Source organism: Mirounga leonina, unplaced genomic scaffold (assembly GCF_011800145.1).
Source record: "Mirounga leonina isolate KUSES-001 unplaced genomic scaffold, KU_Mleo_1.0 Mir_170, whole genome shotgun sequence".
NCBI lineage: Eukaryota > Metazoa > Chordata > Mammalia > Carnivora > Phocidae > Mirounga > Mirounga leonina.
The window spans coordinates 13,718,088-13,740,050 of record NW_023270433.1 but is presented as its reverse complement, the minus strand read 5'-3'; the positions used below and the strand labels follow the sequence as shown (position 1 = coordinate 13,740,050).

Sequence of the window (21,963 nt, the reverse complement as noted above, 5' to 3'; positions counted from 1 at the left end):
GGGCAGCCGTATCACAGCGCTGTTGAAAAAAAATCTTTGAGACAAAAGGAAAGGCTGATTATATATTAAGCTTGCAGGTTTCAATCAAGTGCTTGCATCCCTTCATGTTGAATTCCACTTTTATTATATTTCCAAACAGAGAAACCATCTATTTCTCTTATTACTAGCTGCTTTTAGAAGTTGTAACCATGGAAAGGATATCTTTTGCCTTAAATTATCTTGAGCAAGGACAGGTTGGGATTTACTTGACGTTAAAGACATCTACTTCCTTGCTGCAAGGACAACTGGCAGTGAGAGCCAGCAATGTAGACCGCTTTCTTACTGTACAAGACCTGGGGAGAAATGTAAAGCAACTCAGTATGATGAAGCATTCCTGTCCTTAACCAGGATTGAAATTTATCTTTCCTCTGTGTGTTTTTTCATTCATTTGTTCATTTACCTAACAGACATTTAGTGAGTACTGACTGTGCGCCAAGCTCTGTACTAGAGATTGTGTACAATGATGAACAAAACTGATATTGCCCCTGTTCTCATGGAACTTACAATATAGTGAGTAAGCCACACATGACTCATAATCATAAATAAATACATAATTATAAACTATGGTAGGTACTGTGACAAAAAATACAAGCGCGTATGACAGTGCATAATTGGGAATTGTCATTCAGCCTGGAGTATCAGGAACTGCTTTCCAATGTAGTAAACTTTAATTGAAGGCCTGAAGGAAAAATAATGATTTAATAAGGTAAAGGGGCTAGCGGTGGGATAGTGGATATTAGAAAGACCATTCTAGGCAGAGGAAAGATCATGTATGTAAACCTTAGGACAAGGAAAGATAGCTTGTTTTACGGCTAGAAGCTAGTATCACTGGATCACAGGCAGTGGAGAAAAAAAATAGCACAAGAGAGAACCGGTAAGTAGGCAGGGACCTGATCACATAACAGAAAAAATTAACATGATTTCTCCTAAATCAATTTTTTTCACCATGGACTAGAGGAGTAAAACGAAGAATTTCAAATACTGTCCAGAGTACTTTCAATTTCAAGTACTCTGCTACCCTGCTCTCATAAAAACACTTGTACTTGTCAGACTAGTTTGTCCTGACTTTTCTGTTGGGGAGAAAAAGATTTCCAAGGAAGGATTTCTAATCCTTACATTTAGGAAAACTGACCATCGGAAGAGTTCATTGTCTTTAGCTTTTAATAGTTTGTCTCGATATGGTCTTCTTTGTTTTATACTGCCTGGGGTTTGCTGAGCTTTTGGAATCGGTGGGCTGATGTCTTCCACTAGTTTGGAAAATTCTTGGCCATTATCTCTTCAAATTTTGCTTCTGCCCCAATCTCTCTCTCCTTTCTTTCTGAGTCTCCAATTACATTTATGTTAGTCTTTTTGGCTGTGTCCTACATGTCTTTTCTGCTCTGTTCTTTCCATTGCATTTTTTTCCCCTCTGTGCTTCAGTTGGATATTTTTAACTGAGCTGTATTCAAGTCTACTCATCTTATCTTCACTGTGAATAATCTTTTGTGAAACCCATGCAATGAGTTATTCATTTCAGATGCTGTATTTTTCAGTTCTAGACTGACCTTTTGATTTTTTTACAGATTCCAATTCTCTTGAAATTTGCCTTTTTACCTGTTTCCTGGGTTTTCCTCTATTTCCTTAAAGCACTAATTTTAGTTATTTTAAAGGCATCGTTTGCTAACTCTAACATCTGGATCATCTGTGGGTCTGCTTCCATTGTTTCTTTTTTCTCTTTATTATTGGTCACATTTCCCCTCCTCAGCATTGTCTGGTATTTTTGATTGCATGCCAGATGCAATGTATAAAAGAACCACAGATGACTCCTCTTTTCTCTGTTAGGCAGATATAATGAGAGAATCGCCTCAATCCAGTTCGAAATTGAGATGGGTTGGCGATGGACTGCAATTTTAGTATGAATCAGTTCACCTATGGTTCATCACTATTTCCTCGTCATGGCCCTCTAATGCTTTTGATTAAGGGCCTAGCATCCCTGAGTCTCCTCAGCCCTGAAAGACTACAACAGACTCAGTACTGCCCTTTGGTGGTTTCAGCCCAGGTCCCACTCCACACACTTCAGAACCTGGCAGTGTCTTGAGAGAGAGATGGTGGTATATGGTAGCAGAGCCCCTTTCGAAAGGGATTTTGTCTCCCAAGCACCACAAGACTGAGAGACTTCTTTATACCTATTGGGCCAGCCTCTCATCTCTTGCACAATCAGCTAATGTCCTGTGAGAAAACTGGCCTTGTGTTTAGAGCTCTTCTAGCTTCCAATCCATCATACAAGTCCCAAACAACTGCCAAAAACTCTTCTTGTATCTCTCTCCTCAAGAAGAATTCCTTTGCTTGGGCTAAATCTGCTCCTTAGCCTATGACCAGAATCAGCAAATGTCCCCTGGAAATAAAATGGTTGATGATCATCTACTTACTTAGGAAGAGTTCTACCCTTTCTGGAATTTTAGTTCATATAGTCTTCTTTGCTTCCATAGTTCTCCAACCAAGATGATTTTTGAAATTTGTGAAAAGAACAAAAGACTAATTACATGACAAAGTTAAGGAAAGCACGTACCTGTGAGGGCATCACAACTGGCAGACCGATTATTACATCGGCAGGGCAAGCAGCCACTCTTACTAAAGTCATAATATCCATCTTGGCATCGATCACATGTAGAGCTGGTGACACCCACTTTGCACTGGCATTTCCCAGAACTGCAAATAAAAGCAAAGACAATGAACAAAAGTAAATGAGTTTGAAAGTTTTGTTGCCTAACATCCCATCATAGATGATCTTAATGTAGAAATAGTCTCAACTAGATTCTAATTACGAGAATCATTGTGATTTTTTTTTTTTGCATTGTAAGTTGAACAACTTCATGACTACAAACATTCAATTGACATACAAACACTAATCATTTGTGACAATTTAATCCTCTGCACTTAGGTAGTTTAAAATAATTGATAATGGAGCCATGGAGAACATAAGTCCCCAGTGCTTAGAAATCTTTGTTTACTAAGCAGTGGGGCACAGAACTGGTACCACTGCTACATCTCATTCCTGGATCATTCCACAGTTCCATCAGCATCCACCCTGCCCAATATGGAGAAGAGAAGAAACTCCACCTAGTCTTCATCCAACCTAGCTTCTGGCTGAAGAATATGAAGACCAAGATCTTAATCAATGTGTCAGTTAATATCCACTTAGATGCTGGAAATGATATAATTTTCTACTTTAGGTCCAGGTTGTATTAAAATCATATTTCTGGTAATTAAACTGGAATTCACAATTAAGTAAATATGACTATAAGGGGGACCTCTATTGCTTTCTGGATTAAATCCATATAAAACTCTAGATTGTCAACCCAAAAAGAAGTCTAAAATCTAAAGTAAGAAAAAGAGGGGTGCCTGGCTGGCTCAGTCAGTAGAGTGTGTGACTCTGATCTTGGGGTTGTAGGTTCGAGCCCATGTTGGGTATAGAGATTACTTAAAAATAAAATCTTTAGGGGCGCCTGGGCGGCTCAGTCATTAAGCGTCTGCCTTCAGCTCAGGTCGTGATCCCAGGGTCCTGGGATCGAGCCCCGCATCGGGCTCCCTGCTCCGCGGGAGGCCTGCTTCTCCCTCTCCCACTCCCCCTGCTTGTGTTCCGTCTCTCTCTGATAAATAAAATCTTTAAAAAATAATAAAATAAAATCTTTAAAAACAAAGAAAGGAAGAAAAATATTTTATTTAACAATGTGACTCTTCTTTATATGCTTATTCTAAACCTGAAATTTTTAGACTTCACCTGAGCATATCACGGCACCAGTCATATTGGATGGGAGACAATTTAAGGTAAAACTGCTTTTCAATATAATATTTTTTAGAGATTCAGCTCCTAATAATGAGCCCCCATGGAACTGATAATTTTAGTTCAAGAACCCAAGCTCATTATTAATACTTACACAGCTTCTACACATATCAGTTAAAGTAATCCCCTTCTAATTCCCGTATTCCAATTTCTACAATAAAAACAGAAGTTCCAAATTTGAGAGTTACTGGAATTTTCAGTTGAACTCTGCAGAACAGAAGTAAAGCAACTTTCAACCATGTGTATTTTTGTAGTATACCAACCTAAGGATTTTATTTTATTTTATTTTTTGAGATATGCCTCTCTTTTTCATCAGCATCCCCTGGGCTAAATAATGAGGTCTACATCCTCCATCCCTAAAAACTATTTCAGCAGCTAGAGTCAACGTTTACTTCTCTCTCCCCCTTACAGTTCTCTGCACTATCCCAGGCTATGCCAAAAAGGAGTGGAAAAGTAGAAAAACAGTTCAACATGGAATATTTTTAGGGCTTAACTCAAACAAAATCAGTCCAGAAGGGAAAGGAAGGCAGGCTTCTGTAAATAATATATACTTTACATATTTCAAAGTCTTGTATCCTGAGCAGCCACCCATAGACCTCTGTATTCCTATCTTGAAGCTGTCTAGTATAGTAGGGTACACAGTTGCTTGACTAACAAGCAGTTCTACAGAAAACGTAAAACAGAGCCATCTGAAAGCAGCAGTGTTGCTGTTGTTGATGCTGAAGACAGTAATGAAACACCACTTACTGAGGGCCTATGTCAGTAAATATGGATATGCTCTCTAATCCTCAAAATAATCCTACTAAGTGAAGTCCTAATCCTCGTTTTACTATTGAAGGAAATCAGAGAGGTTAAAGTTATTGTCCACACCTAGTAAGTCAGGCTGATTTATACAAAGCCAGATTTTTCCTACTATACGATGGCACCTACCACTCCCTAAATCTGAATCTAAATTTGCACAAGAAATTTGCATGCCAAATAACTTGATACCTACTTCGGTATCAAGCTTCATTCGGTAGATTCCAAGAACCACAATTCACCATTTATTTAGGTTCTCGCCCCAGTGAGCTGTTTCTGCCTTGCCCAGAATAAACTCCACCTAAGAAAAGTGGTCTCTTTTCTTACTGCCAGTAAATCTCAGGTCTTCCTTAACAAAAGCTAAGAGTTCTCACTGCTTGAAGAGAAACTGCAGCCTAGCCAAGTCCAAGGTTCCCAGAGATGCAAGCCCAAATATTTTGATGCTTAAAGCTTAGTTAAAATTTGTACTGATCATAGTGAAGATGAGCCTTGATTTTAAACATGCAACAGAAATGTACATCACCAAGCATGTCTCTTAAGTAACTTCACAAAAAAATAAATAAATAAAATAAAACGAAAAAGCCCAATACACATAAGCTTATGTAGTCTTACACAAGAATATCCCAAGGTACTTAAAAATCTAGCAAAGTAAATCTGTATTCATCAAATATGAAATTCAGGAATATGTTATTACTGAACAAGAGGGAACTAGTCAACCTAAGTCTCACTGAACTGTCAGAAAATTATAAAGGATATAATTGCCTTCCCAAGAATTGCTAACATTTTATTAGCCAATTTCTAAGGCTTTTAAAATGTTAATCAAAATATGCTTGCTCCTCATTTCTCTATTGGCAGATTATTCGGTAAACAGAAGAATAGTTACTTTTAATGACAGTGTTTGCCAAACTCACCAACCTACAAGAAAAGGATATTATCTTGGAATACCTAATCACTTCATAATATCTCATAATCATAATATAGTCAGTGTTCTCAAAGTAGTTGCTATTCCTGGAAGTGGACTGTCCCTTCATAATTCTGCTCTGCATACTCAAAAGACTGCTTTAAGCAGGCATCTTTCTCCCTGGAGAATACGTTCCTTAGTTGCTGATGTAAAAATAAAAACCCCACAAGTGGCTTTATGAATCCTGATAAAGTGATTGACTAGTCTAGATAGCATGCTTCACTTTTCCTGGGCAGATTTTAAAACAGCAGGGAAGGAGGTGCTTTCTCTCCCCGTCTTTTTTTTTAAATACAGCAAAGAGTGGGGAAGTTTGCTGTGAGGCCGCACTAACAGGGCTCTCCATGTTACACGTGGCCCATCGCCAACTTGGGCATGTGTAAGAATTAAATCACTCAGCAAATATAAAGCTCTCCCTGTGTGACTTATTTTACAGAATAAAGCCTTTACAACACCCCTTTTCATGGTCTCCCTCTGTTAAAGATTGTTGAACGCTTTTTGAAGCAAAGGTCAATGATATAAATGCAATGAAATCAAAGACAGAAAAAAAAAAGTCCTGTTAACAGACCACTTAATGCTTATCCATAGGTTTGAAATGAAAGAACCAAAGACTCATAGCTTCATATCTGGAAAATAAGGGTACAAAACTAGATTTTGAACAGAAGTCAGAAATCTATACTACTGAGATCAACTAAGATAAGCTAATATAGAATTTGCTCATCTGGTGTCACTTTTTATAGACATGAGTTAGTTACTAGGAGAATTATATCAGAAAGAAGAATATAGAGTTATTTATAAAGGAAGCATAAGTATTGTGCAACTAAGCCATACTAAGTATAATGAAGTATATAGTATACATTTCTTAAATTATCCCAAATAGGATTCTCAAATTTTCTTAAGGTGTCAGGGGCTTAGTTATAGAATTGATCACACTCCTAAGTGTGAACCACTATTATAAGGTTTGAACACTTAAAAATGATCTCTTAAGGGGTACTTGGCTGGCTCAGTCAGAAGAGCATGCAACTCTTGATCTCAGGGTCATGAGTTCAAGCCCCGCATTGGGTGTAGCGATTACTTAAATAAATAAAACTTTTAAAAAACTATCTCTTAAAACATGAATAATATATTTTCTGACATGAAGTCATTAATTTTTCAAAAGGGAATTCAATGCTGTATCACATTTCAAGATATGGTACATATTTATGTCATATAAGTACTAAACAAAATGTCTTTTTAAAGGTTCTGATCTTTTTAGATGAGTAGATGGAGAATCTCCAGAATTTCCATTATTTTATAACAGCATTGACTAGGGTGGGAAGGGTGGAACACAGGAAGAAGGTATCAGGGTCTATGGAAAATTCATAGCCTAAGGAGACAGAGAGCTTGGTTCATATTCCAGCTCTGCTAGTAACTAGCTGGGACCAAGTGCTTATTCAATCTTAGACTCAGCATTCTCATTTGTAAAATGAAGACAAATTATACCAAACTTTGTAGGATTACTGTGAAAATTAAAGATTACATACCCAGGGTACTCAGCATAGCATCTGGCATGTAATCAATACCCAAGAATAAAAGAATTATGAAGATGATGACAGTAATCCTAGATCTTGAATTTTTTTCTGAGAATTATAAAGAAAATGGGCTGGACTCTCTAACAGGCAAAGGCAAACAAGGCTAAGTTATTTACTTTTAAAATTCTGTTAACAAACCTAGAGAAATTGCAAGAATTTATGGGGGTAATTTCTAGTTTGGAGCAAAAAGGTGGCTAGGAAAAGAGAGCACATTATGAAAACCTGGTAGAAATGGTTTGGGGGGGGAAATTCTAAAATTGAGAAGGGAGGGACACCTGGGTGACTCAGTCGGTTAAGCATCTGACTTCGGCTGGAGTCCTGATCTCGGAGTCCTCTCGGAGTCTGGGATTGAGCCCTATGTTGGGCTCCATGCTTAGTGGCGGGGGAGGGAGGGATCTGCTTGTCCCTCCCCCTCTCCCTTGGCCCCCTCCCCCCACTCATTTGTGCACTCACTCTCTCTCAAATGAATGAATAAAATCTTTTAAAAAATTTTTTAAAAATAATAAAATTGAGAAGGGAAAGGATCTGCAAAGCCTACATAACGTGGGACCTAAATCAGTGAGACCTGATGTGTTTTTGTACAAACTAGCTAATTTATTTCATTTTTTTCTAAGTTGTCAAATGCCCTAGCATGTTTTGTGTTATCAAAAACATTGTCTATTTTCTTCCTAAGAGTTATAAGATATAAATGACATGTGCATGGCATATCTTTAGATATCATGTTATCAATCAGAACTTAAGAAATCATAGAACAACTAAAAAGATACAGTTTTAATTAGGGGAAATTAATTTATTTATGGTTATTCAGAAGCCTTGCTTTTCCTCCTTTCTTCTTCCTCACACAGTTTACATGTTGGCACTCTGACATGGAAAGAACAAGAAACAGAAAAAATGGATAATTAGAGGTATCAATTTTTTTCTTCTATCTTGTCTTTAATAGCTAACAACAATTTAGTGCAGGGACACCTGGGTGGCTCGGTCAGTTAAGCTCTGCCTTCAGCTCAGGTCATGATCTCAGGGTCCAGGGATTGAGTCCTGTGTCGTCGGCAGGGAGCTTGCTTTTCCTTCTCCCTCTGCCATTCCCCCTGCTTGTGCTCTCTCGCTCACTGTCTTTCTCTCTCTCAAATCAATAAATAAAAATCTTTAAAAATAATAATAAAAACAATTTAGTGTAGAAAGAAATTAAAGCACTAGTTAAAACAGTATGAAATTAACAGAAAATTGCTGATTATAAGCTTTCTCAATATATTAAAAATAATATTAAAAGGAAGCTGGAAAAAGTTGTTCTAACTAGAAAAAAAGTCTTTACATGGGAAAACAAAGAAAATGAAAAGTTATTAGCAATTCTTTTTTTTTTAACTTCATATTTGTGTCATGGTTTTGTAAAGGTAGTAAAAATAGTTTCTCTTTTTGGTTATGAAAGAAACTCAATAATTGGAAATTTTGGCAAAAGACCATCTGCATTTAGCATTCCTCTGTCTTTCTACAGTCATGGAAAAGACCATTATGCAATGAGCAAAGCTCCTTTGCTGGAGGAGAAAAAAAAAGATAGCTTTATTGTTGAAAACATTGGGCTATTATACTAAACATTCCTTGTATTTTTGCGGGTAAATAGTCTAAAATATTCTTAGAGGAAATCCATATTCAGACAGAAATTCTTAATACTCAAAAAGGGTATTGCCTAAGCGCAAAAATATTTTCTGGTAGCTGATCTTACCAAAATCAAATTTAAAAGCTTATTTGAAAAGTCAGAAATAAAACTTAATGGCAAAAATATAAAAAGTGTCATATTTCCAGAGCCATAACTTGGGGAGGCTTAACTTAATTCAACTAGGAAAATTATTTCTTGTTTCCTTCAATTTTTTAATGGAATAAATATGGCCATAAGAATACTCAAACTCACACAATTACTCCATTATTTGATAGAGATTTCTGCATTTTAAAATTCATTTTGAAAAGAGAAAAAAGAAAAAGCATGTCCCAATAGCATCTTCTTTAAAAGAAGATGCTCCTCAAATATGTTAACATTGTATTCTTTTGTAACCATTGTAAAAGGTTTGCTTAATGAAAGGGTAATTTTTTTTTTTAATTTTTTTTTAATTTAAATTCCAGTTAGTTAACATACAGTGTAATATTAGTTTCAGGTGAAGAATTTAGTGATTCGACACTTCCATACAACACCCAGTGCTCATCACAAGTATACTTCTTAATACCCATCACCTGTTTCACCTTTCCCCCCACCTCCCCTCTGGTAACCATCAGTTTGTTCTCTATAGTTAAGAGTCTGTTTCTTGGTTTGCTTCTCTCTCTCTCTCTCTTTTCCCTTTGCTCATTTGTTTTGTTTCTTAAATTTCACATATGAATGAAATCATATGGTATTTGTCTTTCTCTGATTGACTTATTTCACTTAGCATAATACTCTCTAGCTCCATCTGTGTTGTGCGAATGGCAAGAGTTCATTCTTTTTGATGGCTGAATAATATTCCACTGCGTGTGTGCATGTGTGTGTGTGTGTATACACACATACATACACACCACATCTCCTTTATCCATTAGTCAATCAATACACACACACATACATACACACCACATCTCCTTTATCCATTAATCAATCAATACACACACATATACATACACACCACATCTCCTTTATCCATTAATCAATCAATGGACACTTGGGCTCTTTTCATAATTTGGCTATTGTAGATAATGCTGCTATAAACATCAGGGCAGGGGCGCCTGGATGGTTCAGATGGTTGAGCATCTGCCTTCAGCTCAGGTCATGATCCCACGGTCCTGGATCAAGCCCCACATTGGGCTCCTTGCTCAGTGGGGAGCCTGCTTCTCCCTCTCCCTCTGCTGTTCCCCCTGCTTTTGCTCCCTCACTCTGTCAAATAGATAAATATTTAAAAAAATAAAATAAAGTTAAGCCTTGCTGAGGCTCTAGCATGTCCATCTTTAAATAAATAAATAAACAAACAAAAAAACTAACATTGGGGTGCAGGCATCCCTTTGAATTAGTTACTTTTGTATTCTTTGGGTAAATACCTAAGCAATTACTGGGTTGTAGAGTAGTTCTATTTTCAACTTTTTGAGGGAATTCCATCCTGTTTTCTGGAGTGGCTGCACCAGTTTGCACTCCCACCAACAGTGCAAGAGAGTGCCCCTTTCTCTACATCCTTGCCAACACCTGCTGTTTCTTGTGTTGTTGATTTTAGCCATTCTGACTGGTGTGAGGTGATATCTTATTGTAGTTTTCATTTATATTTCCCTGATGAGGAGTGATGTTGAGCATCTTTTCATGTGTCTGCTGGCCATCTCTATGTCTTCTTTGGAAAAATGTCTCTTCATGTCTTCTGCCCATTTTTTAATTGGATTATTTGGTTTTGGGGTGTTGAGTTTTATACATTCTTTATATATTTGGGATACTAACCTGAAAGGGTAATTATTAATACCTGATCTGTGTACATGCTGTGTTCCAAAAATTGACTTAACTTGTAGTGCCTAGAATTTAGAACTCATTTTCTCAGAAATGACAGCAGAAGTGGTGGCTTAGTTTCCAAATGAGCAAACAAAAACCTGTTTACCTCAAAATGTTGATACTGACAGTGCTAAGGCCCAAGTCCTTTATACCCAAGTCCTAAGCTTTTGAGTTCTAAACCCTGTAGGGAATGAAGTAGTCAGGAGGCAATATTAACATTTACTACTGAGTTCCTACTATGGGATTATAAATAAAGTACATAGTACAATATTTTTATATGCATTAGTTACTTTCGTTCTTACAATTCTATGACATTCATAAGTCTCGGCTTTGCCACTTTCTAGCTGTTCAATTGTTGAACAAATTAACTTTTCACATCTGAAAAAATAACAATAATCCTTGTTTCAAACAATTGTGAAAACTAGTTAAAACTATATACTTGAGTATCTTCCAAATATTAGTAGCTCTCTATCTGGTCAAATTGGGGATACTAACATCAAACAATAGAGCTTCCATGACATGAACTGACTCAATTTTCAAGGTCACACACCCAGAGGGCAATCAGAATTAGAACCCAGAATGAGCACATTAAATCCTTCTGTCTTGCTTTCATTAAGTACACAGAGGTAATCTATGTGCCAACTAATATCTGCTTTTTTTCTCTATCCTCTATGTTATAGATTACCTCTGTGTACTTAATGAAAGCAAGACAGAAGGATTTAATGTGCTCATCTTAATAGACCTGCAACACTTCTATAAGTTTTTTATGTTAGTCTTCTCCTGGCTCAATTGTCAGTTGTTTAAATAACTCCTCTGATGAATGGGATTTTAAAGTGATTGCCAAGGAAATGAGACATTGCTTCTGATCTATCTCAATATAATTCTATGACTTGGGAGCTCTAGTTTCCTACCAGCAGCTAGCACAGTTTTGCAAATGCCTCTATTCTAGCCAGTTCCCTTGCAAAGCTCCCCACCCCAATAGCTTTATTGATATAACCTTGCAAAGCTTTTTTAATCCTCATTTTTCAATTGTGAAACATATCATTCATTCATAGATAGATAAATTTAAAGACAAGAAAATTTAAAGAAGAAGAAGAAACTCAACAATATCCACTAGGCAAGACATTTGAAACTCCTTCTGTGGCAACCACATCCCCTTCTCTCACCCCAGAAGCAACTAAGTTTTCATCAGTTCAGCTCTTTATGAGTTTCACCATTTCTATATGGATTACTAAATAATATATAATATAGTTTTGCCTGCTTTTAAACTTTATATTAATAAAAATCATATATTCTTTCATTTACTTTTTTTGCTCAATATAGTATTATGTTTTCGAGATTTATCAATGTACATTTGTATAGCTGTAGTCAGGGCACGTGGGTGGCTCAGTCGGTTAAGCATCTGCCTTTGGCTCAGGTCATGATCCCAGGGTCCTGGGATCAAGTCCCACATTGGGCTCCCTGCTCCTTGGGAGCCTGCTTCTCCCTCTGCCTCTCTCTCTCTCTCTCTCGTGAATAAATAAATAAAATTAAAAAAAAAAAAAAAAGAATCCTGTATAGCTGCAGTCATTCATTTTTCTCTGCTGTATTATATTTCACCATATGAATATAACCCTATTTTATTCATTCTTCTAGCCATTTCGGTTGTTTTCATTAGGTATTTAGATAATACCTATATACATCTTCTGGTACATATGAGCATGCTTTTCTCTAGGGTATGTACCAAGGAATGAAATTGCTAGGTAACACTTTGTTCAAGATCAACACACTAACTGTTTTCTGAAGGGGCAGTAACAATTTACACCACTATTAGCAACAGAATCATGGTCTCATTGCTCTGTATCCTCACCAGCACTTGATATCATCAGCTTTAAAAATTTTGCCAATCTGGCAGCTCAAAGTGATATCACACTGTCATTTTTAATTGCATTCTCCAGATTGTTAATGAGATGGAATATGTTTTCAAGTTTATTGGCCATTTGAGTTTCCTCTTCTGTGAAGAGTCTGCCCAAGTATTCTTTTTTATGAAAGGATAGTTGACATATTATATTAGTTTCAGGTGTATAAATAATGATTTGATATTTACTTACATTGCAAAACCATCACCACAATAAATTTAATTACCATCTGTCACCATACAAAGTTACACATTTTTTCCCCAAGTATTTTTAACCTTTATTCCTGGAATAATCAATCCCTTGTCAGTATAATGTGCTACAATTATCTTCTCTCAGTTTGAAGCTTGTCTTTCCACTCTTCATATAAGTTTTATAGTTTAACAAAGTAGTTAAGGTGTGAACACTGGCGCTCGATTACCTGGATTCAAATTCTGGCTTCATCACTTACTGGCCATATGACCATAAGTAAATTACTTCAACTTCCTGCTTCAGTTTCCTCACTTGTAAAATGGAGAAAATAATCTCTCTCTCATAGGTGTGTTGTGAGGATTAATTAAGTTAATATGTGTGAAGCATGCAGAACAGTGTCTGACACATAGTAAACACTGTGTAAGTACTGCTACTATGTCGCTAGTATTGTTGAGCTTTACTACCTCCTCAACCATATGTCAAATATCTTTCTACACATGGGTTGTTTCTGGGTTTTTGTTTTTGTTCTATTTATTTGTCTATCCCTGAACCAAACCAAACTGTCTTAATTACTACAGCTTTATTCCACCCCCCCTAAGTTTTTCATATAAAATTTTTGAAAAATACAGGTATGTTGTAAGAACGGTATTCTCAGTATCTGTATATATATTTTGCTCTTACCTAGTACTTCCCTAATCCTTTCTCCCCACTTACATCACTTCAGCCACACTCACCTTACTGTTGTTCAGATGTGCTGTGCATGTTTCTGCATCAGAGACCCTGCATTCGCTGTCCTTTCTGTCAGCAATACCCTTTACCCAGGGGATCCCACATGGCACTTTTTGTTATTTATTCAAATGTCATATTCTCAACAAGCCCTCAGCCAGCCACACCATCTAAAATTATAATATCTCTTACTAGTTAATACATATTTTATTTTACTTTTTATTATCTCCATCTAGAATGTCAGCTCTATGAAATCAGGGGGTTTTATCTGTTTGTTTGTTTGTTTGTTTCCACTGCTATATTCCCAGGGCCTAGCACAGTGCCTGGCACATGACAGATGCTCAAATTTTTCATTTAATGATTGTGTAATCTGGCTCCAAAATCTATGTATGCTTCCTTCATTAATTCATGATGCCTTCTGGGTACAATATTTGTCTTCAATTTAGCGCATTTAATATTTTATGTTATACTTAAATAAACTTCTTAGAATCTTAGAAACAGGATATTTATTCTAGGTGAGCAAAATGAGACATTTAATGACTGACTGGCCCATGATGGGCCAGTCAACATTGTAAGACATTGATCCCTTGCATTTGTTTTTTAAAGGACAAAGAAGAGCAGAAAGGAAAAAAATAATTTACTAGCCCACAAAGAAAAGTCTGTTTTGCTTAACCCCAATTTTCTATTATGACCCTACTAAAAAAAAACCTCTTCAACTTATATAATCCTCATATAAACAAACAACAGAGACTGGAATGCCTCAAATAAGCTTACTTGTTATTACTTCTGGTTTTCTTTTGCATATAAGTTGACCTTATATTTTGGGGGGCATATTGGTTCTGGTGGCTAGGCCCTATCTCAGAATTTCTGATTGAATAGGTCTGGTGTTGAGCCCAAGAATATGCATTTCTAACCAATTCCCAGGTTATGCTGATATTGATCTGGGGACCATACCTGAAGAACCACTGTACTAGATTAATTGGAAAAATATCACAATACTTGCTTCACTCTGCTTTTCATATTCCAAGCCCTGACCGGTAAAGCTGCTTGATTTCCATCTCTGCACTTTGTACTTAACCCTTAATTTGGTATCAATTCTGACCTAAGAAGAGGATACTTAAGGCGGTCAACCTCAGTTAACTGTCATTAAGTCTCATTCACTACTGGTTCCTTTGACCTTAGTCCCCTATATTCTCAATGGCTAAATGACAACTATTGTCCCTAGTTTCCTGATGCCTGCCTCCTGATCCCAGTGGCCCTGCCTCACCACTTCCCACCCCAATGACTAGGTTTACAACACTTGCTTTCAGATCTCCCATATGTCAAATGTCTGCCATTTTAAGCCCCAACAAGTCAAGTGGACTCAACTTTGATATTTATAATGTACTAATTCCTGCCTTTCAAATGATTCTCTATGGATGCTCTCAATACTTTATGTTGACTTCTTCTATACAGTATTTAATTTCATTGTAGCCCAGATCTGACTTCTAGATTTATGTCTCCATGGGCCACTCCTTAGGTTGATGAATCATGCTCACACATACCTAGACCTACACTTACATTGAGACTCACACTGCCATATCTAATCTTGCCCATTCTATTTTAGGGTACAGTGGGGAGAGCCTTGGAGTCAGACAGACCTGGGCTCAAATCTAAGCTCTGCCATTTATTAATTATGCCATATTGCTGAGTAACTCAGCCTCTAAGAGCAAGACAGTTAAGTTGTTCTGAGAAGTCAGCGAGGTTATATGTGTAAAGCATCAAGAATAGAGGTTTATGAGGGTTGCTGGAGTGGGGGGGTGGGAGGGATGGGGTGGCTGGGTGATAGACACTGGGGAGGGTATGTGCTATGGTGAGCGCTGTGAATTGTGCAAGACTGTTGAATCACAGATCTGTACCTCTGAAACAAATAATGCAATATATGTTAAGAAAAAAAAAAGAAGGTAGCAGGAGGGGAAGAACGAAGAGGGGGAATAGGAGGGGTAGACGAACCATGAGAGACGATGGACTCTGAAAAACAAACTGGGGGTTCTACAGGGGAGGGGGATGGGAGGATGGGTTAGCCTGGTGATGGGTATTAAAGAGGGCACATTCTGCATGGAGCACTGGGTGTTATGCACAAACAATGAATCATGGAACACTACATCAAAAACGAATGATGTAATGTATGGTGATTAACATAACAATAAAAATTTTTTAAAAAAGAATAGAGGTTTAACAGTATTCATCAAATGTTAATTTCCTTCTGTTTCTCCCGCTGCCTCTCCTGGATTATGCAGCTTCCTTAGGTAAACAGTTTAGTTAAAAAAAACTAATATATTTTCCTGTAAAAACTTTTCTTTCAAATATCTATAATATCTTTTACTGGACATTGTCTTCAACCATAGAACTCTTTAAATAATCAATTCAGGATCAGCAAAAGTAAAACTTAATTAAGGAAATGGTCATAGTGTATGTGGTGTTAGGAATTGGCAGAAGAGAAGGAAGGGATTCTGTTATTGACAAAATAAGCCATGTTTTCATTATGCTTTTGGCAGTGTGACAAGAATGTCTATGTCCTTCCTGTATAGTATTTAGAATCAAATTTAAATTTAATGACATCCCAGATCTCTTTGAGAATCTATTTAATCTTATAGACCTTCTCCATAGAAAAATACATATCCGCCATTACATTTCATGCGTTTCCCCCCTCGTAGGTTAAGAACTTCTGACCTTGAGCATAGGAGCATATACTAACCCAGAACCCGTGGGAGTTTAAGGTAACAGAAAGAACATGAGATAAGTTGTCAGAAGAGCTTGAGTTGACTGTTCTTGCTCTGGTATTTAATAGATATCCAAGCTTGGGCTCCAACCTTTCAATTATTACTTCTCATTAGTAATTTGGTGAAAAATCATCCTTACCTACTTCATCCTTACCTTACCTACAGGGTTGTTGTTAGAATCAAATGAGAAAATGTACAGGAGAAAAGAATACTAGTTGAGATATTAGTTATTAACATTACCTGGAAATCTACTGAATTTATAAACACAGGAGCAAGCCTGAAATACCCAAACTGTTGAAACACATGGAATATATCACACCAGAGAATTTATTTAACATATAAAGAACCATGATCATGGAATTGATAATTTTTTAAACTAGCCCTATATACTTCAACTGTTAAAATCATCATGGTTAAAGCACTTACATCCTTTTTATAGGAAATCTAGAGAAACTTCAAGTCAAGATCTCTCTCTGGAATTGACAAATTTAGATATTTTGAGTGGAAATCAAATCCAAGGAGAAAAAAGATGAATAGTCCCATATTTCTCTCTACCCTCTAGGAAACATATTTCTTGCTATAAAAAAACCATCTGAGATGGAACAAGTCATGCTGATTTAATTTTCTTTCAGGGGACACAGGGGAAGACAAAGCCTTCTCTGTGGGAACAAGTGTCCTTCTATTTCAGCCTAAGTCTACTAACTAAGTCTTCTTTTAAAACTTTATAGAAAAAAATATATTTAAAACACTAAAACAGGCTATGAATATGATTGTATATTCTTTTTTTTTTAAGATTTTATTTATTTATTTGACAGAAAGAGACACACAGCAAGAGAGGGAACACAAGCAGGGGGAGCAGGAGAGGGGAAAGCAGGCTTCCCACTGAGCAGGGAGACCCGATGCAGGGCTCGATCCCAGGGCCCCGGGATCATGACCTGAGCCAAAGGCAGATGCTTAACAACTGAGCCACCCAGGCATCCCAGATTGTATATTCTAACCACAATTTCATACATCTAAAGTGGCAGATCTTCATGCCAGCAAAGTTAATTTCCTTACTCTGATTCCTCTTCTGGACCTAACGCTAAGAATTATCACTAGGACCAAATACGCCTTCATCATAAGACAGTAATACTGTCCATATTCCCTTGACTGACTGCTCTAAATAACAATTCTATTACCTTTTTATTTCTAAATAATATTAGATTTCAAGAAAAGTGTTAAGATTGTACAGAGAATTCTTGTATACTATTCACCCAACTTCCCCTAATGTTAACTTCTTATATAACCATGGTATATTCATCAAAACTGAAAAATTAACATTTCTATAATACTACTAACTACACTATGACTTTCTCAGATTTCCCTAATTTTTACATTAATGTCCTTTTTCTGTTCCAGGAACCAATCTAAGATATCACCTTACATTTGTTTACTGGTCATGTCTCCTTAGCTTCCTCCAATCTGACAGTTTCTTTGTCTTTCCTTGTTCTTTTATAACCTTGAAGCTTTTGAAGACTACTGGTTAGTTATTTTGTAAAATGTTCCTCAATTTGGGTTTGACTAATGTCTTGTCATAATTAGACTGAGATTATGAATTTTAGCGAAGACTATCTCAGAGGTAACATGCCCTTCTCATTCACTGCATTGTATTAGGGGGTACATGATACTACCCACATGACTTATTACTGATGATGTTATCTTGATCACTCAAACGATAAGTTTTCATGCTAGGAATCTGTCTGTATGGTTGCTAAACTCAGGCTGGTTACCAGGCTTATTTAGAAAACAAGCAGAGGTTCAGCCACTCAATTAATAAACACTTAATCAAATAATTAATAAACACTCAATTGATAAAATGAAGGCAGAATAATCAGATGGGTATTGGTTTGAGCCTATTTCTGCCATTTACTAGTTGTCTGTTTGGGAGCAAATAACTCAAGTCTCAGTTTCTTCATCTGTACAATGAGACTAATACCACTTCAGTCAGTTGTTATTTTATCCTTACAAGGTAGTACATATAAAGCACTTGGCCTGGCACAGAGCAAACATTCAATAAATGTTAATGCTATTCTTTCTGAGGTTGGTGGTGGTAGTAATAATGTTAATATTATTTGCCAACCTGTGTGGTATTTTCATTGGAGAAAGAAGTCAAATTTTAGAACAGAAAACACAATGTGTTTATAAGATTTTCACACTCTTTAAGTGTAGTAAAATGTCCTATCCAAGAGATGCTTAACTAGAGATTAAATTGTGGTCTCTTTCTTCTTTAGCAAGAGAAGTTTGCAATTGCTTGGCCATTGGCAGGGGGAGAAAATAATCCTGAAGCCGATTCTCCCGACTGGGTGAAGAATCACTTGTTTGGGCTTCTCTTAGTTGTGTAAGTGCAGAGTGAATAGGCCCTGCTGTCCTGAGAAAAGGTTTAGCAAGAATTTTACTGGGGACGGAGGGAGATTTGGGGTTTGTTAGGTGAAAGATTCTACAAAATGTCCTCAACTGTAATGCTTGGAGCTGACTTGCACACGGGGATACGGCTGCATGTACAAACCAAAAGAGCCGATTGTTAAGATCTGGAACTTTGGAGCCTTAATGCAGAGCATCCTTGAAAGAACTTGGCACTGAGGAGTGGGTTCATCCTCCCTCAAAGACCTGCCCCTGCCTCTTCAAGGATCTGGACCAGTGACAGCATCGTTACAGTAGTGAGCCAGCATCATCTGTCAGGCTGTTCGACCTGGCAGTGCCACACCAGTGAGAACCAGCAACGGCCGTGAACGGTTCAGAACCACGTTCCCTTGATACTCAGCGTCAGAGGACTGACTCCTAGAGTTACTGGAAAATGAGTAATTAATTGTTGGAGAATGGGTTGCCTCAAAAGGAAAATGGGTTGCCACTGAGGCATATGAGTGTCAGAGTAATTAATTGGAAAAAAAATAAAAGAGGTAGGCCTATATCTGAACCCTGTTTGTGGAAAAGTCTGCCATTTATATAACCATTCAACTTCCCCATATCTATTATATTCACTACCCCCACAGGCCTCTCTACAAAGATTAATAATTTTTTAAACTCTCAAAAGGTAAAGGGCCCTTGGATTTATTTTTAGCAACACAGAAAGAACATGGGTGTGGGGACCCTGCTTGATGCCCAGCAGCAAGGCTCGGTGGGGGGGTGAGGGGGGAGATCAAAATGCCATGCAATGTGGTGGGTGGTAGCAGTTACTGAAGCACGTAGGAGAGCAGATTCAGGCCCCGTGGCCGGCAGCCAATGGAGAGAGTATGGGCCTGAGAAGGAACCCTGGGACTGAGCAATTCCTTAAATTCAACTTAGAAATACAAACTACCTTTAGATCTGTGTGTAAGTGATAGTGCAAAAATCACACACTTAGTAGAGGATTACGCACAGGAACCCTGATATTATGGAGCATATCACCATTTTCACTATCGTCCACTCTTCACATTCTCTCTGTTCTCACTAATTATTATCTGAATTTTGGCCCTCACTAGTTTCCATTCTGCCTCTAATCTCCCCCTACTTAGATCCATCCATTCTACTACTGCTAGGACACAGTGCTGATCTTTCTTCTGCTTCAAGACTGCTTCAGGAATAAAAGCCAAATCGTTTGTCTGGCCCTTGAGGCCCTCTGTGACCTGACCCCAGCAGCACTTGCCAGATTTATCTCCCTCTGCCCCCACTTCTCTTCTACCTTACATCCTGTGTAAGCACCTCTCTGAGACATTAATCTTGCTCTTTCCTGTTTTCTAACATCCTTTCCCACCTTGTCCACTTCTGTAAGCCTAATCCTTTCCTATCTTCAAAACTGAGGTCAAAAGCGATCTCTTCAATGAACTCATCTCTGATTTTTTCAGCTATAAGTGAGATCTCCCAGATTCTTAATCTCCTTAACAGTTTATCCTTATAGTTTATGATGTCGGCCAATTTTTACTTCATATTATAATTATTTACATACTTTTTTTTAGTGCCCTTACTAGACTGGAAGCTCCTTTGGAATAAGGCCCATTGTCTTATTAATCTTTAATTCCCCACAAGGTCTATTAAAGTATCCTGCACGTAATTTGCTAAATAAATAAACACCTTGATACCAAATACTGCAATTTGTATGAACTTGATTATTTGTATTATTAGCATATATATACCTACATATTTGGGGGGAGTCTCTCAGCAGAAGCAAAATAAATGACCTTTTAACATTATCAGTAACAAAATTTTAACTTTAAAATATTTCTTTTAAAAATCTCAAGCTGGTCCAAAAGTGGCTTAATAAAATAAATAAGTAGAAGAGTCTGCAACATGGGTTAGGGAAAGTACTATGTTTGATCAACAGCAACTGTATCAACTCACTGTGACATGTTATGTTCATGTTCTCAAAGGTCACCAATAGCTGGAAGAAAGATGTGTTGTTTTTTTTCATCCATTTGACTACAGCTGTTATCTAGTTAATAATTAGAAGACCAGGAAGGCAGAGCATGCCCTGTATTGAATGGAGGGTTTAAAATAGAAATGTACTGAAAAACACACAGAGCCATCTAAACTGTAATAGACATACACTATTTACACTTAAATTCAATGCACTTGATGCCTTTTTCTGAATGAGCCCCTCTCTGGCCATTTATTAACATTCAAATTTTAGTCTACTTTCTTTTACCATGAACTTAACATGATACTTGGTGTAATGTGCTTAAAGTATCTTCTAACACATAAACCATTGGCACCGTATGAACATTTACTGAAACAAATTGATCATGATAGGATAAAGGCTGAGATCAATTACCTGCTTTTGACTAAGACAGCTACCTTTTAAAATTATACCTTCAAGGAAAAAACATAAAAGTGAATTAAAAAAAAAGATAATTTAAACTAGATATTGGTACCATTGCAAGAATGATAACTGGGGTATAGAATAAAATTATTTTTAAATAAAATTAAAACTGTAAGGCTCTGTTTTATTTTCCCAAGGAATAGCAAAAGAATATGCTAGAAGATTTCTTGAGTTTGGTACACAATGTGTATGCAACTATCTATCAGACATCTCGATCTGAATATCTTACAATCACTTCAAAATGAACATGTTTGAACCCTAACATCATCATCTCCTTCCAGCTTGCTTATCTGCCTATATTCTTTATCTAGTTAATGGAGTATCTCCTCACCCATGTGCCCAAACCAGGAAGAAACATGGAAGTCATCTCTCTCTCCCCCGTACTCCATACATACCAACAACCACCTAGCCCTGTACATTTTATTCTCCAAATACCTCTTGTATTGGTTCCCCCATCTCTTGCACCATTGCCAACGCCAATGCCAGTGTCCAGTTTCACTGGCCTCCTTCCCTGAGCTCATTCTCTTCACCCACCAGACTTCTGACAGAGTGATTTTTCTTAAGAGCAAATCCAATATCACTCCTTTTTCAGTATTCTTCAATGGATAAAATTTTTTTCATCCCTTCAATGGATAAAATTAGGCCCTTTATGGTCTGGCCCTGTTTATTCTTCATCCATTCATTCTATTCATTCATCAAGTATCTACTGAATATACTTTGTGCCAGGCACTGTTGTAGGTGTTGGAGATACAACAGCAAACAGATAGACAAAAGCCTCATCTCATCATTTCCCACTCTCTCCATTGTTAACAAGTGTTCTTACCTTTGAGAAATAATGAGCCACTTGCGCTCTACTAAAGATGACTTGCTATTTCATATAAATTTCT

At 37.1% G+C, this 21,963-nt stretch overlaps 1 protein-coding gene across 2 annotated transcripts in view; it reads right to left on the bottom strand.

The window, feature by feature from the left end:
* The window catches only part of MEGF9 (multiple EGF like domains 9), an 83,864-nt gene that overhangs the window by 12,194 nt on the left and 49,707 nt on the right, over positions 1 to 21,963 (bottom strand). For both annotated transcript variants that reach the window (XM_035015948.1, XM_035015949.1), the window contains exon 3: positions 2,588 to 2,727. In XM_035015948.1, the coding sequence (XP_034871839.1) occupies positions 2,588 to 2,727 (140 nt within the window). The remainder of the gene's footprint in view (positions 1 to 2,587; positions 2,728 to 21,963) is intronic.